The 12,754-nt window shown below is 56.2% G+C and overlaps 5 protein-coding genes across 5 annotated transcripts; 3 read left to right on the top strand and 2 right to left on the bottom strand.

The window, feature by feature from the left end:
* Positions 1-248: 248 nt before the first annotated feature.
* C8A04DRAFT_29258 (uncharacterized protein) lies at positions 249-1,385 on the bottom strand (the record flags this gene model as incomplete). Its single annotated transcript, XM_062780948.1, has 1 exon — positions 249-1,385. The coding sequence occupies one exon, from the start codon at positions 1,383-1,385 to the stop codon at positions 249-251; it is 1,137 nt and encodes a 378-aa protein (XP_062636404.1).
* A 1,328-nt stretch (positions 1,386-2,713) lies between these two features.
* Positions 2,714-3,281, top strand: C8A04DRAFT_12689 (Endoribonuclease L-PSP/chorismate mutase-like protein; the record flags this gene model as incomplete). The annotated part of the gene is made up of 3 exons (XM_062777421.1): positions 2,714-2,872; positions 2,954-3,106; positions 3,189-3,281. The coding sequence occupies 3 exons, from the start codon at positions 2,714-2,716 to the stop codon at positions 3,279-3,281; spliced, it is 405 nt and encodes a 134-aa protein (XP_062636403.1).
* Positions 3,282-3,777: 496 nt separating this feature from the next.
* C8A04DRAFT_12674 (ferric reductase NAD binding domain-containing protein) lies at positions 3,778-5,912 on the top strand (the record flags this gene model as incomplete). The annotated part of the gene is made up of 3 exons (XM_062777414.1): positions 3,778-4,117; positions 4,269-4,334; positions 4,414-5,912. 3 exons carry the CDS (start codon positions 3,778-3,780, stop codon positions 5,910-5,912), a joined length of 1,905 nt encoding a protein of 634 aa, XP_062636402.1.
* A 336-nt stretch (positions 5,913-6,248) lies between these two features.
* Positions 6,249-7,194, bottom strand: C8A04DRAFT_29255 (uncharacterized protein; the record flags this gene model as incomplete). Its single annotated transcript, XM_062780947.1, has 2 exons — positions 6,249-6,916; positions 7,170-7,194. The coding sequence occupies 2 exons, from the start codon at positions 7,192-7,194 to the stop codon at positions 6,249-6,251; spliced, it is 693 nt and encodes a 230-aa protein (XP_062636401.1).
* Positions 7,195-8,356: 1,162 nt separating this feature from the next.
* Positions 8,357-12,014, top strand: C8A04DRAFT_29254 (uncharacterized protein; the record flags this gene model as incomplete). Its single annotated transcript, XM_062780946.1, has 3 exons — positions 8,357-9,467; positions 9,558-10,726; positions 10,800-12,014. 3 exons carry the CDS (start codon positions 8,357-8,359, stop codon positions 12,012-12,014), a joined length of 3,495 nt encoding a protein of 1,164 aa, XP_062636400.1.
* Positions 12,015-12,754: the final 740 nt, after the last annotated feature.

Below are 12,754 nucleotides of genomic sequence, written 5' to 3'. Positions count from 1 at the left end.
CCTACCGCCAGTCAAGAGGGTATCATGACGTCTTTGGGTCTCCGGGCGTGTATCGTGTGCGCGTCGTGAATGTGTGTATGTACGAGCAACTCTAGTCTATCCTCTAGGCTTAGCCTTTCTTCGTCCATTCTGGTATCCCCATCGCATGCATAGCTTCGTAAGGTACAGGTAGTACATCATACACGTCGCGGTCCGCGTCTTTCCCCTAGTCATACAGATTGTATACACCACAGCCCGCATCATACAAATCATACTCCCCACTCATGATCCGGGCTCAACAGCAACCGACTGACGGCCTTTTCCCGCCCGTCCTCCCCAAGCCGTCTCGCATCTGTCAGTCGCAACCACCGCTCCAACACACCCCTCAACTCCACATCCCTCCGCCCCAACACATCCACCCCACGGTCCGTACACGCCAACCGGACTTCCTCCGGCACCAGCGCCCTGGCCCCGCCCGACCGGACCAGCAACGCATCATCCACCGCCAGGAACCGCAGCCGCCTCTCCACCCGCGACGCCGCAACAAACCCGGGCGTCCACGCCCGCGCCCGCAGGCCCAGGACCCCAGCCAGCACCGCAGGCGACACAAGCCGCTGCTCAATCTGCTGCTCCCGCGTCCCATCCAGCAGCGCCAGCTCAGCTCGCGCCTCGGCCCGCCGCCCTTCCACCCCGCGCAGCACCTTGTCCGCCTGCCGCGGGATCCGGCATGTCAGCGGCACCGCTGAGGGCAGCACGAGCACCACCAGCGGTGTGAACTCGCCGCATACGAGCAGGATCAGTGCGAACAGCGGGAGCCGGCGGACGTCGTGTGACCAGCGCTGGCGTAGGTGTAGGTGGGCGCGGGTGGAGGGCAGCGGGGCCGGGGGCCCGTCGGCGGTGGGTTTGTTGTAGACGAGTCGGGTGTTGGTGATGATGTGTTTGAGGCCGGTTTTGTAGAATCGTACGTAGGTCATGCCTGTGGCGTAGAGGTGCGAGAAGTTGGCTGGGGATAGGAAAGGCGGGCCGGTCGTGCCGGCGGGCCGCGAGGGGAGATCGAGTGGTGGCGGGCGGGTTGTTGCGGGTGGGTTGGCGGCTGACGGTGCGAGGTCGTGGACAGGTGTTGTTTTCAGGGCTGTATTGCTGCTGGCGCTGGCGGACCCCGCTGTTGTAGTAGTCGAGGATGGCGAGGAGAAATGAGAAGGAGAAGGGCCTTGGTGGCGGTGATCGTGGGCGGCTGCGTCCGAGGCATAGCGTCGTTGTCGTGGCTGCTGGGACCGCGAGGATTGTCGGGAGACGACGGCCGCGATCACGGCCGCGCGCGGGTTGAATGTGTATGGTGTCGATGCCTGGGAAAATTGGCAGACATTGGCGCGCAATGCGCCATTGAGTAGGCTGCGCTGTCGCATCGATTCGACGGTCGGGGTCGTGAGACAGTTGCAATGCTGGAGAGAAAGAAAAGGATGCTTGCGGATGGTGTTGAGACGGCGATTTCCATGTACGTGAAAGTTTCCAGATCGCAACTGTGTTGTTACCGACGTAATTGTGACGGACTGTAATCAAATAACGTAATTGCACCGCAGCATTGGGTGGAAACCACGCGAAATGGTTTATACGTTACAGTCGAAGTACACAGTGCAGTGCACCCCACATCAATTAAACGCGAAACACAACACGCGACTGACACACCTCTCTACTTATCAATCACCACAACTCCGTCACAACATGTTGGATTTAGAGTCAATTGGCCGTAAATTTACTGCTGGGCGCAAGCCTGGTGAAGAGGTCACTGCAATTGCACGTGCAGCAATGGTGACTACCGTTGCCTGTGGTCGGAAGTCAGGCGGCTGTCGCAAGCGCATTCGGCGTCACAAGGAACGTTGTACAACGAGCGATTCAAAACTTCGAATCTTCCAACACCTTAGATTCCAAGCCTCGCAGCGGCCGTCGGCCAGTTCTTACACCTAGCGAGAAACGATATATCATCCAAACAACCCGACGAAAACCACAGCTCTCGAATGCTATGCTTGCCAACACTCTGGATACCCCAATCTCCCGCTCAACACTTCGCCGGGTTCTCCGTGAGCAGAAGACACGTGAATAGCGTGTTCAGAAAAGGATTCCGTTGTCCAAGGCGTTAGGCGAAGGATAAATATGACTTTATGTGTTACTCGTTAGAGCATACTCAAGTGCTGCTTCAGGTAAGTAGATCATCAACTTTCACCCATCTTCGACTAACAGTTTACAAGATTTTCCTCTCCGATCAATGCTCCTGTCAGAACAATTCAAGCTCTCCAACTACCTGAAGTTTCCCGTCATTAAAAATGGGAGAAGGACTTCGTTTACTTCCAAAACCACGGTCAAGCTCTTTCATAGTAGGGGCTTGGGTCTAGAAAGGGGGGAGCTAGCCTTGTAGGGTTCGTATGATACATCAAACACCTGACGCACACCCCAATATAATACCTCCTTTTATTCTCGAACCGGGGGAGAGTCGAATTTCCCTTGGTGAAACGGTCTGGGAAGACCAAGATGTGGATTCAACGTAAAAACGGCACGGCAAATCGAGGAGAAGAGGAAACATGGCCTGTCTTTGATCCGCTTACACCTTCGGTGTAAATTACATGACACTGAGTGGGGCTTGCAGCTAACATGAACCACCGACCATTTTCCTCACCTGTACCTCGGACAAAACTCCCGACATCAACGACAGCTCGAAAAGCATTCATTAACAGACATCATGGCGCCCCCGGCCGCTGTACTCACAGACAAGGCCCCCAAGCCGATCCCACAACTGTCCCAAGCAGTTAAATACAACGGGATGGTGTACTGCTCGGGATCCCTCGGCGTCGACCCAAACACGTCCAAGTTTGTCGAGGGCGATGTCAAAGAACGGACGGTGCGTCGGTGCCTTCCTCGGCCGTGACATGGATGATATCGACCTCTCACGAATACCTCTTGCTGACTCCGTGAACGCCAGCGCCAAGCGCTGAAGAACCTCTCCGCCGTCCTTGACGCTGCGGGGAGCAGTTTGCAAAACGTCGTCAAGGTCAATGTCTTCTTGACAGATATGGGCAACTTTGCCGCTATGAACCAAGCCTATGACGAGTTTTTTGTCTGGCAACCTAGACCGGTGAGACCCCGGACTCATGATTAACACCCCCCAAGTTGTTGAGGTCCACCCGGCTTATATTTACTTATTTCGGTGATAAAAGTGTCGGACCTGCGTCGCTGTCCACCAACTTCCCCTCGGAACGGAGGTCGAGATTGAGTGCATCGCATTTGAGACCGTCAAATCACGTCTGTGATGGTGGTCCCGGGGTTACGAAGAATTGAGACATCCGTATCGATGAATGGTCCCTCTTGAGAGGTTACCGCCGCATTATTGTCTTCGCAGGATAATGGGAGGAAGAAGTAGGATAGGGGAAAGGGACGAAGGAAAAAGAGATCAGGCAAACATTGAAATCTTAGGTACGGAAGCGCAGCCCTCGAGTTGGTGAGGCGGTCACAGTGGTGAAGCTCCCCACCTCCCCACCAACCTCCGTCGCGACCCCTGTCCCGTAGCACGAAATACGGCCCCACTGGGACCTGACGGCACACAGGGACCCCCTAAGCACCTCGCCCGGCCCCCCATAAACGCCCGAGTTTCCAACAGCACCTCCATCTTATTTCATCCGTAAGAAATCCGCTGGTCGAGCCAATTTCAAATGGATGAACACCTATCCCGATGTGTAAACTAGCGACTTAATCCCGTAACTACGCAGTAAACGACGCGACGCGACAGACGCCCTCGTCATTTTCACAATGGGTTGGCTCACTTATCAATTCCTTGACCTGTCCCCAACCGAGAAACAGGACCGCCGCCAGACCCTGGACCGATATGCCCTCTACGCCCAGCTCTCTGCCTTAGTTCCCCTCACCGCTGTGCTATTGTATCGGCTGAGGAAAGCCATTTCACACGCGAGTTGGCTAGGCTTGAACGCGAAGAAGGCAGGGAGACAGTATGAGGCTGTCCCGGGTTCTCCGGTGCTCAAGGAACGCCGGTTGAGCAGTGCGGGCGTCTGGGCTGCGCGGTCGCGTAGGTTGCGGTGGTGGCTGGGCGAGGATGTCGTGCTAGCTGGGTTAGTATTAGGCCAGCGTGATCGTAGGTGCTCCTCATGATATTTTGCGAGAGTTGGGGCTAGAAACATTGAGTTCGGCGAGGTTGGTAACCTCTTTGTTCCTATATGGAGCTCTAAGTTGAGATTCGAGGTTTGGGACCAAGAGCAATTGAACTAACATGTATTAATTGCCAGAATGGATTGTCGGGCTGCTATGGACCACCTGGCTGCTTTTTATCAGCGCCCTGGAGACGGGAGAAGGTATGCTCTGCCCAACTGCATACCTGGCTAACGAGCAGACCACAATTTAAGTGATTAACTAACGAACGCCCTTTCATAGACTACCTCCACTTAACAAAGCGCCTCGGCCTCGTTGCCGTCTCGCAATGGCCGCTGCAATACCTCCTCGCTCTGAAGTCCTTGAACCCGGTCGCCTACTTATTCCAAACCTCCCATGAGCGGGTCAACCGCTGGCATCGTGTCCTGGCCCGTATCACCAGCGGGTTGCTATCTCTCCATGTCGCGCTGTACTTGAACTTCTTCGTTAAGACCAATCGCCTGTACCGGTTGGCTGAACCTGTCGTCTTCTTTGGCGTTTTGGCCTTTTCCGGTATTCTTCTCATCCTCTCGACCGCCCTTCACCCAGTCCGGCGGTACTCGTACCGGCTCTTCTTCATCGTCCACCTCATTGCGGCCATCATCATCCCTATCCAGATCATGATACACGCCCCGCCAGCGAGGGCGTACCTACTTGAGTCCCTTGGCGTCTTCTTTGTCGATCTGGTCTCCCGAAAACTGGACACCGTGACGGGACAAGCCACTCTGGAATCCATCTCCGGCACGAGCCTGGTCAAGATCTCGGCCAAGATCCCGCCTTCTAAGGTTGACCGATTCCGCGCCCACCCTGGCGCACACATCTACCTGAACGTTCCAGTGGTAGCTCGCAAGTTTATCGGCGGCGCTTCGATATCGCATTTATTGTTCGAGTTCCTCTTCAACCCATTTACCGTAGCCGCTGTGGATGGGGATGAGAGTGGAGATTTGACCCTGGTTGCGCGACACTACGGAGGGCCTATGACCACGGCGTTAAAGCGTTTTACAGATGGATCTGCGAGCTCAGACGGTGGTGCTGTGAGTACAAGTGCCAGCGCGGGCTCCGCCGGAGGAGGGGACGGGGCCGGGAATGGTACCCGGGAAACAATCCCCCTATCCATTGAAGGTCCCTACGGAGCAGCCGAGCGCCACGTTTCACTCCTCTATTCCAAATTTGACCGGATCCTGTTCGTCGCGGGGGGCGTCGGCGCCACATTCACGCTTCCGCTGTACCGGGCCGTCGTCAAGGAGAGTCCGACCACGAAGGCGCAGATGGTGTGGGCTGTTCGGAGCGCCAGAGACGCCACATGGGCCGCGGATATGACCACAGGCGGGGAAGAAGCTGGAGCGCTGTGGAAGGACGATAATGTTCACATTTTCGTGACGGGCGAAGCGGCCGATCCTGAGGGAACCGAGTCTCTTAGGCGGCGGACACATAGTAGCCATCGTGGTGCCACGGTCAACGCTGGTAATAGCGAAGGGGATGGTGGTGACGCAGGGGCTGAGGTTGAGATGAGCACCGTGGGCCGAGACAACCGCGGGGACCGGGGCATGGCGCAGTACCAACTAAAGCGGCCGGATCTGAAGAAGTTGGTCGACGATTTATTCAAGCACAGCCAAGAAGAGCGGGTTGCTGTGCTGGTGTGTGGCCCTGCAGAGATGGCCAGGGAGCTGAGGATGCACCTCGGAGTGTGGGTGAACAAGGGGCGGTCAGTTTGGTATCACAAAGAGGGGTTTGGTTTCTAGAAACAGGAACTGGCCACGTTGGGGGTGAAATCGATTCTTTAGTGGCACATGTTGCTTTGCTCATATTGGAAGAGCCAGTCGATATCTCGTAGGTACGGATACTCGGTGTCCCAATTATGTCATAATCGCTGTACTCTCATGCTCGCATTCATCATACAGCTCATTCGTTGCCTAACCGAAACACCGTATTCCAACCAGCCCGGGGCCTAATCTAGGGTGATAAAGAGGGACTGTGAATGAAGTGATAGCAGAACGCCGCCATTGACATTGTTACCCCATAAAGAGCCTGTACTGTTTCCCGAAGCGTATAAATTAATCAGTCTGCCAATCGATCCATCAATCCGAACGCTTTTTTGTATTGTCACGTCCAACCGCCGGTTCCGCAGCAGTGTCTTTCCCGTTTCCGGCCGTGGGTGCGGATGTGCCAACATCGCCCTCATCATCTTCATCCCAGGCATCAACGGCATTCTCGTCCCAATTATCGACTTCCTCCTCTAGAGTTGTTCCTGTTGTGGGCCGCGGAGCAGCAGAGTCGCCAATGACGCCCTCCTCATGGCCGTCGGAGTCTCGCCTGGCGCCGCCCAGGCCTGGACCCTCGCCCAGCTCGAGATCCTCCTCTTCACCGGCCTCGCCAGACGGGACAGCCGTGTACTTTCTCAATCTCTTGCGTTCCAACATGCGCTTGTGGTACCATGCGCACAGGCCCAGCGCGGCCAGTGAGCCGACCAGGTTGGCGGCGACGTCGAGAATGTCGAAGGACCGGCCGTTTGGGAGCACCGCCTGCAGGAACTCGGAGCCGATGCCCAGGCCGCCAACACATACCAGCAGTGTTATGTGTAATGTGCGCCGGCGCGTTGTGTCGATGACCCAGTAAAATGCTAATGTTAGGGCGAAGAAGACGAGGAGGTGTAGCACCTTGTCGTTAACGGGCAGCGTGCCGGCGTCTAGCTGCAGCGAGGACAACCCCGCATACCCCGCGAGGAGGAGCAGCAGGACGAAGACGCCTATTTAAGGGAAGAAAGAGGAGATGTCAGCTTCATCCACAAGCTAAAGCCGGTCACAAAAATGGCAATGGGCTCCGAGAATTCGAGTGTGAATGCGGGGTAGCAGAGCTCTGAGTTGAAGGGTTCGCAATCAGGAATAGGCCAGTCGTCGGTCGATTGTTGGGTGGCATCGCATCGCATCACATCATATGCATCGCATCCCCAATGGATCTGCTGCTAGGTGCTCATGACAGGAGACGAAGGGAGAACACACCTGCAAAAGGAAGGCGTATCCTCATGGCTATTAAGTTGTTCTAATTCGAGATGAATTGTGGTTGGTGATTGGAATGCGAATATACGAATCGGGGAGGACGGGTCACAAATTGGCTGCCGGCATAATTCATGACTTCGTTTGTTACGAAAAGAAAACTGGCTGGAGGTTGGTTCCAGAGCCACGCAAGTCGGTGACGAGCGCCAGATCGGACGAGAACCGACCTCAGGCCGCAGCACGTCTTGTTGAGAGCTTCAGCCTCAGATGCGAGGGGACCTGTGGCGCTGCGCAGAACCGTCACGCATGGGACCAATTGGCCCAAAGGTAGGTACCTCGATTGGGGCTGACGCACGCCAGAGAAACACCAACTCGGGCAAGTGGGGCTCGGCGGTTTTTTGGCCGCCTCCTCTGATAGGTCTCGAGAATCTTTCCCGTTCTGTCGCTCGCGATCCCTTTCAACATTGAATAGGAAGACCATTTGCCTGGCAAAATTAAGACCTCCGCGCCGATTGTTGAATCCTCTGCTCCCGTTCCCTAGCGCGCATACCGCCGGATGCACAATTGATAGTTGCGATTATTTTGTCAGGTCTTGGGGTATCATCTGCTGTTGAATCCTGAGGGAATCATTCCACATGCATTGGGCGCTCCGCTCGGTCGCTCGCTCGGCGTAGACATATCACGTGACTAGGCCGGTCGCGTCAGAGATACGCTGGTACAAGTCGAGGTGCATTCCGACCTATTGTCTGAACGCTGAACTGAGGATTGAAAGATTTCTATTGCACAGAAAATTTATAATCGATTCTTCCCATTTCATAAGTCACATTTTTTGGGCCCGGGAATCGCAGCGGTCAACAAAGCGACAAAGCGAAATCCGCGACCGCCAAGTACCTCTTGCTGCGCAAAGCCACGGAAAAGAGACGCCCAGTCCAGAAACGGCAGCGGCCTGCTTCCGAAGTCGACTTCACGTCCAACTCGCCCCAAAATCGACCATCACAGAAGTCATCGGCACAACACCATTTCATCTCGAATTGGCTCCATATTTGTCATACCACCTCTCCCGATTCCGCGCTTTCTGCCCATGTAACTCTGACGGCCTGGGTTGCCCCGGTGCTGGCTAACTGCGAGCGCGTTTCCGGCGCATGGCCACCGAGCGACAAGCCCCTTTCTAGCCATTCCGGACCCGGAAGAAAATGTCCATCACCAACGGCCAGCATGCCTGGCATGCGCCAAACTCTGGTTCGGCTAACGGCGCCAGATTGCATCATCCCGTTGTGGATGATGGACCGGCGCGCAACCAGACGCCGAGCAACAACCAACTCGCGCTGATGCCTGAGGCTGCCGATGCAGATGATGACCGACGACGCGCCGATTTCGCGAATATGTTCCGGCGCACCGAGGAAAGGCTCGCGCTATTATTTGGCGACGATGGCCAGTACAACAGAACCGGCCTCGACTCCCTCAAACGCCCACCTACGCCCCCCACACCCCTGCTGCCCCTCGCGACCGACCACGCACCTGCACAAGAACCGCCCCGCAAGAAGGCGAAGCGCGTCATTGACGAAGATGATTATGGCGATGATGATGATGACGACGAAGAGGATGATGAGGACAGTGCCGGAGACACAGGAACACGTATCACCTCGGCGGCTCAAACCTTCCGATCGAAGCACACCAACGACACTGCTGCGAGGACCTTACTATCGCCGTCCAAGTCCGGGAGTTCACCCGTCCACTCCAGCCCGTCGCCCGGGAGGCACCCCGGGAAATCTCGGGACGATGGATCGCAAACACAAGCCAAGTCGTCTGAAGACGCGCGCAAGGAGTTAGAAGAGGCACGGAACGCCACGGAGCTGGCGGCTAAGCAGAGCTTCCACACCCTCTTTCACACGCTGGAAAATGACCGGACGGCCATGCTCGAGCAACAACAATTGGAGGAGTCCGAGAAGCAACTGCAAGCCGAGATGGACAAGACGACAACTCAAGGCCACACAAGTCAGCCGGGGCCGAACCATGGGTCGTTGAGCAACGCCAACCTCGGCGCGTCGAGTCTCACTCTGAAGCACCTCATTGCGAGGATCGATATGCAACGCGAAAAAGTGCGCGCCTCGGATGCTGAGCTCCGCTCGCTCATGAACGAAGTCCGCAAGAACCGAAGCAAGTGGGCTAGCGAGGAGAACGTTGGCCAAGAGGAACTGTACGAGGCCCTTGAGAAGGTCCTCAGCGAGCTGAAGGCCCACACCGAGTACTCGACTCCGTTCCTAAACAGGGTCAACAAGAGGGATGCTCCCGACTACTATAACTGTGAGTTTCTTCCTGGTACCTTTTGCAAGACGCCCGCTTTGTCTCCACACACATCATGACGAGCGTGTATCTGACAATGTTCCTACGCAGTTATCAAACAGCCTATGGACCTCGGGACTATGACCAAGAAGCTGAAGGGTCTCCAATTCAAATCCAAGGCCGATTTCGTCTACGATCTCAATTTGATCTGGGACAACTGCCTGCGCTACAACCACGACATGAACCACCCACTTCGCCGCATGGCTAATGGCATGCGTAGAGAGGCCGAGAAACTCGTCCCCCTCATCCCAGATGTCACCATACGGCCGAGGGCTGAAGTGGAGGCCGAAGAGCGCCGGAAACAAAACGGCGGCGAAGACTTTGTCGACAGCGATGACGACGAGCCGATCATGTCGTCTCGAGGGGGTCGCAAGGCCGGCACGAAAGGGGCAAACAAGTCCCGGAAAGCCCCTTCCGACCAGAAAGAAGGCAAAGAGGGGACCCCAAACGTGGATCAGAAGCCATTACTGCAGCTGAACGGAATCCTCGCGAAGAACCAGCGCGAGGGCTCCGAGGTTGATAGCAGCAATGGCTTTGGCACACCACCAATCGGCGGCGCTCTAACTCCCAGCGGCGCCAACGGTCACTCAGGTGTTAGTAATGCTGACGCCATGGACATTGACGGCCCGTCGCTGAACGGCATGGCGCTTGGCCAGGCACTTGGGGAAGCGGCGGAAGCAGCTTACGAAGACGAAGCCTATAAGATTTGGAAGCAGGTCACGAAGAAAGACCGTGCCCTTATCGCTAAGGAACGTTACCAGCTGTTTGCGCACAACAAGCTCAACCTGGAAGTGCCCGCCCTCCTCCGGACGAAGGCCGGCATGCGCCGCTTCTTCAAGTCCCGGAGGGAGGCCGAGGCTCTTGGCATCATCCACGGCTCGCACCTCGATGCTTCCGCACCTGGCTCCAAGGACGGGGCCAAGGCTCCCGAGACGTTGGCTGAGGGTATGGAGGACGACGCCGACCGAACAGTGCCGTCGTACTATGAGCCCCTGACCATCATCCCGGACATTGATCCGAAGCTCCAGTGGATCGAGGACGGCGAGGGACAGGTCATAAACCAACATGAAGACATGCTCCGACTCATCCCACCCGGGCACTTCATCTCCCCTGAGAGCCGTCTCACGAGCAAGATCGACGCCAATATCCGGCAGCTGCAGGAAACCCGTAAACTCTGTTCTAAGGTCGGCGTCATCAAACAGATGCAGATCCAGACTCATGTAAGTCACAACCATTGTCAGCCCACGCGGTAGGAAGGATGCCGGCCACTGACCATTCTGATAAAACAAATAGGTGTATACCAACCAGTTCCCCAAGTACAACCCAGAACCCTTCTTCGAGTCGGACGTCGAACCGGCCTTCCTCGCTGGCGAGGGCCCCGTCATGGCCGGAGAGACTTGCAGGTCCGCGATGCAGCGGTCGGTGGCGAAGATATTCTACCACGCCGGTTTTGAAGAACTGCAGCCTTCGGCACTTGACACGATGACGGATATTGCGGGTGACTACTTCCAAAAGCTCATCCGCACCTTCAACGTCTACCGTGAGTCGGAGAAGAAGGGTGCATCCGGCGTCTACGCGGAGAGGGGCGCTCAGTCGCAGCCACGGTTCACTCCCGAGGAGATCATTCTTCACACGCTCAACGAGAACGGCCACGATGTCGAGGCGCTTGAGAGTTACGCCCGTGACGAGGTCGATCGTCTGGGCAATAAGCTCGGCCAGATCCACGAGCGCATGAAGGCTCACCTCGCTGACCTGCTCCGCCCTGCCCTCACCGACGGCGGTGCGGATGGGTCTGGCGCCTTCAACGATGGCAGCGAGCAGTTCGTGGGCGGTGACTTTGCCGAGGAGCTCGGCGAGGACTTCTTCGGGTTCAAGGCGCTCGGGCTGGATAAGGACCTGGGCCTCGAGATGCTTTCCGTCCCGCTGCACCTCCTGCAGTCGCGCGTGCGTAACCAGTACCAGATGCAGACGCAGACGGTCGGCGGCCCAGTCGCGGCTGATCTCTTCGAGCCCTTGCCGCCGTCGGAACCCGTCACGCGCGAGAACATCCAGGAGCAGATCGGCCTGGTCAAGAACTTCTTCTTAGCCAAACTGCATGCTAACGGTGACACACCGTTGGTAGAGGACGAGGACCTCCCACCTAAACAACGCCGCGCCCGCCCGCGTCTCGGCGCGACCGGCAAGATTGTCTCACCGCAGAAGCGCAGCCCCAAGGAGCAAATTGCGCTGGCGAAGAAAAAGAAGAAGCTGGAGAGCGGTGCCGCGCAGATCACGGATGGTTTGAACGCTGCGACCGCGGCCGGTGGCAAGGGTGGCAGCGTGTCGCCTGAGAAGAAGAAACAGCAGCAGTCGCAGTCGAACCTCAAGGGCGGGCCGGTGTTGAATATGCCATCGACGAGTAACGGGGTGGGATTGGCGGCTGATGTGACGGACGGAGCGAGCCAGGCGACGGATAAGGATGATGGAACAATGGGTATGATGAGTCCAGAAAGTTTGGAGCAACGGTAACTGGAGCAGGAGTAATAAATCTTTATTTGGGGGCGAGAGGACGGGCTCTGTATACTTTTGTTCTTTTTTTTCTGCTCCAGTCTCTTTTCTCTTTTCTTTTTCCAAAACATTTCACTCTATTTTCGGTATGGTTTTTGTATTTTGAGTTACCCCATATGCACGCACGATTGGACGGACAGGGCAAACGAAACAAACGGATGGATGGATGGATGGGTGGATGGGTGGCTAAGCGGGAATATGACGCGTAACGGGAATGGATAATGCGTGTGGACAAGGCTGTCTCTATCCCTCGTTCTTTTCTTTTCTCTTCCGTTTTTTTAATTTCCCATTCTTCTCTGCCCTTTGCGGCTGTTGTTGATTGCACAGACAAGAAAAGAAGTGCTTCCATGCGGGACCAAACGGGCTGGGGTGATCGTCACTTGTTCTGTTTCATCTTCTCTTTCTTGGTCCCACCACCCTTCTTCTCTGTCCCTCGAAAACTTTCTTCGCCCCTTCCATCCTTCCGCCTCCGTTTGCTCTTCTCCCGAGGAGGAGCCGGGGGTTGATGGCGGCGATGGTGATCGTGACGGTTGAGAGACAGGACAGATAAGCTGGGGCCGGGGACAAACGTGGTTTCGCTCGAACAGGACTTCTGCCAGGGCCAGACCTGCGCTAGCCTTGGTCAATTTTGTTCAAGACGTGGTACCTGCTCGTACTTTGGTTCTAGAGGTGGTCGAGTCCATCGATGTTTGTACACATAC

Source organism: Dichotomopilus funicola, assembly GCF_033296635.1.
Source record: "Dichotomopilus funicola strain CBS 141.50 unplaced genomic scaffold C8A04scaffold_37, whole genome shotgun sequence".
In the NCBI taxonomy this organism is placed as follows: Eukaryota; Fungi; Ascomycota; class Sordariomycetes; order Sordariales; family Chaetomiaceae; genus Dichotomopilus; species Dichotomopilus funicola.
The sequence above is the reverse complement of the archived record's forward strand: the minus strand, read 5'-3'. Positions and strand labels throughout refer to the sequence as shown.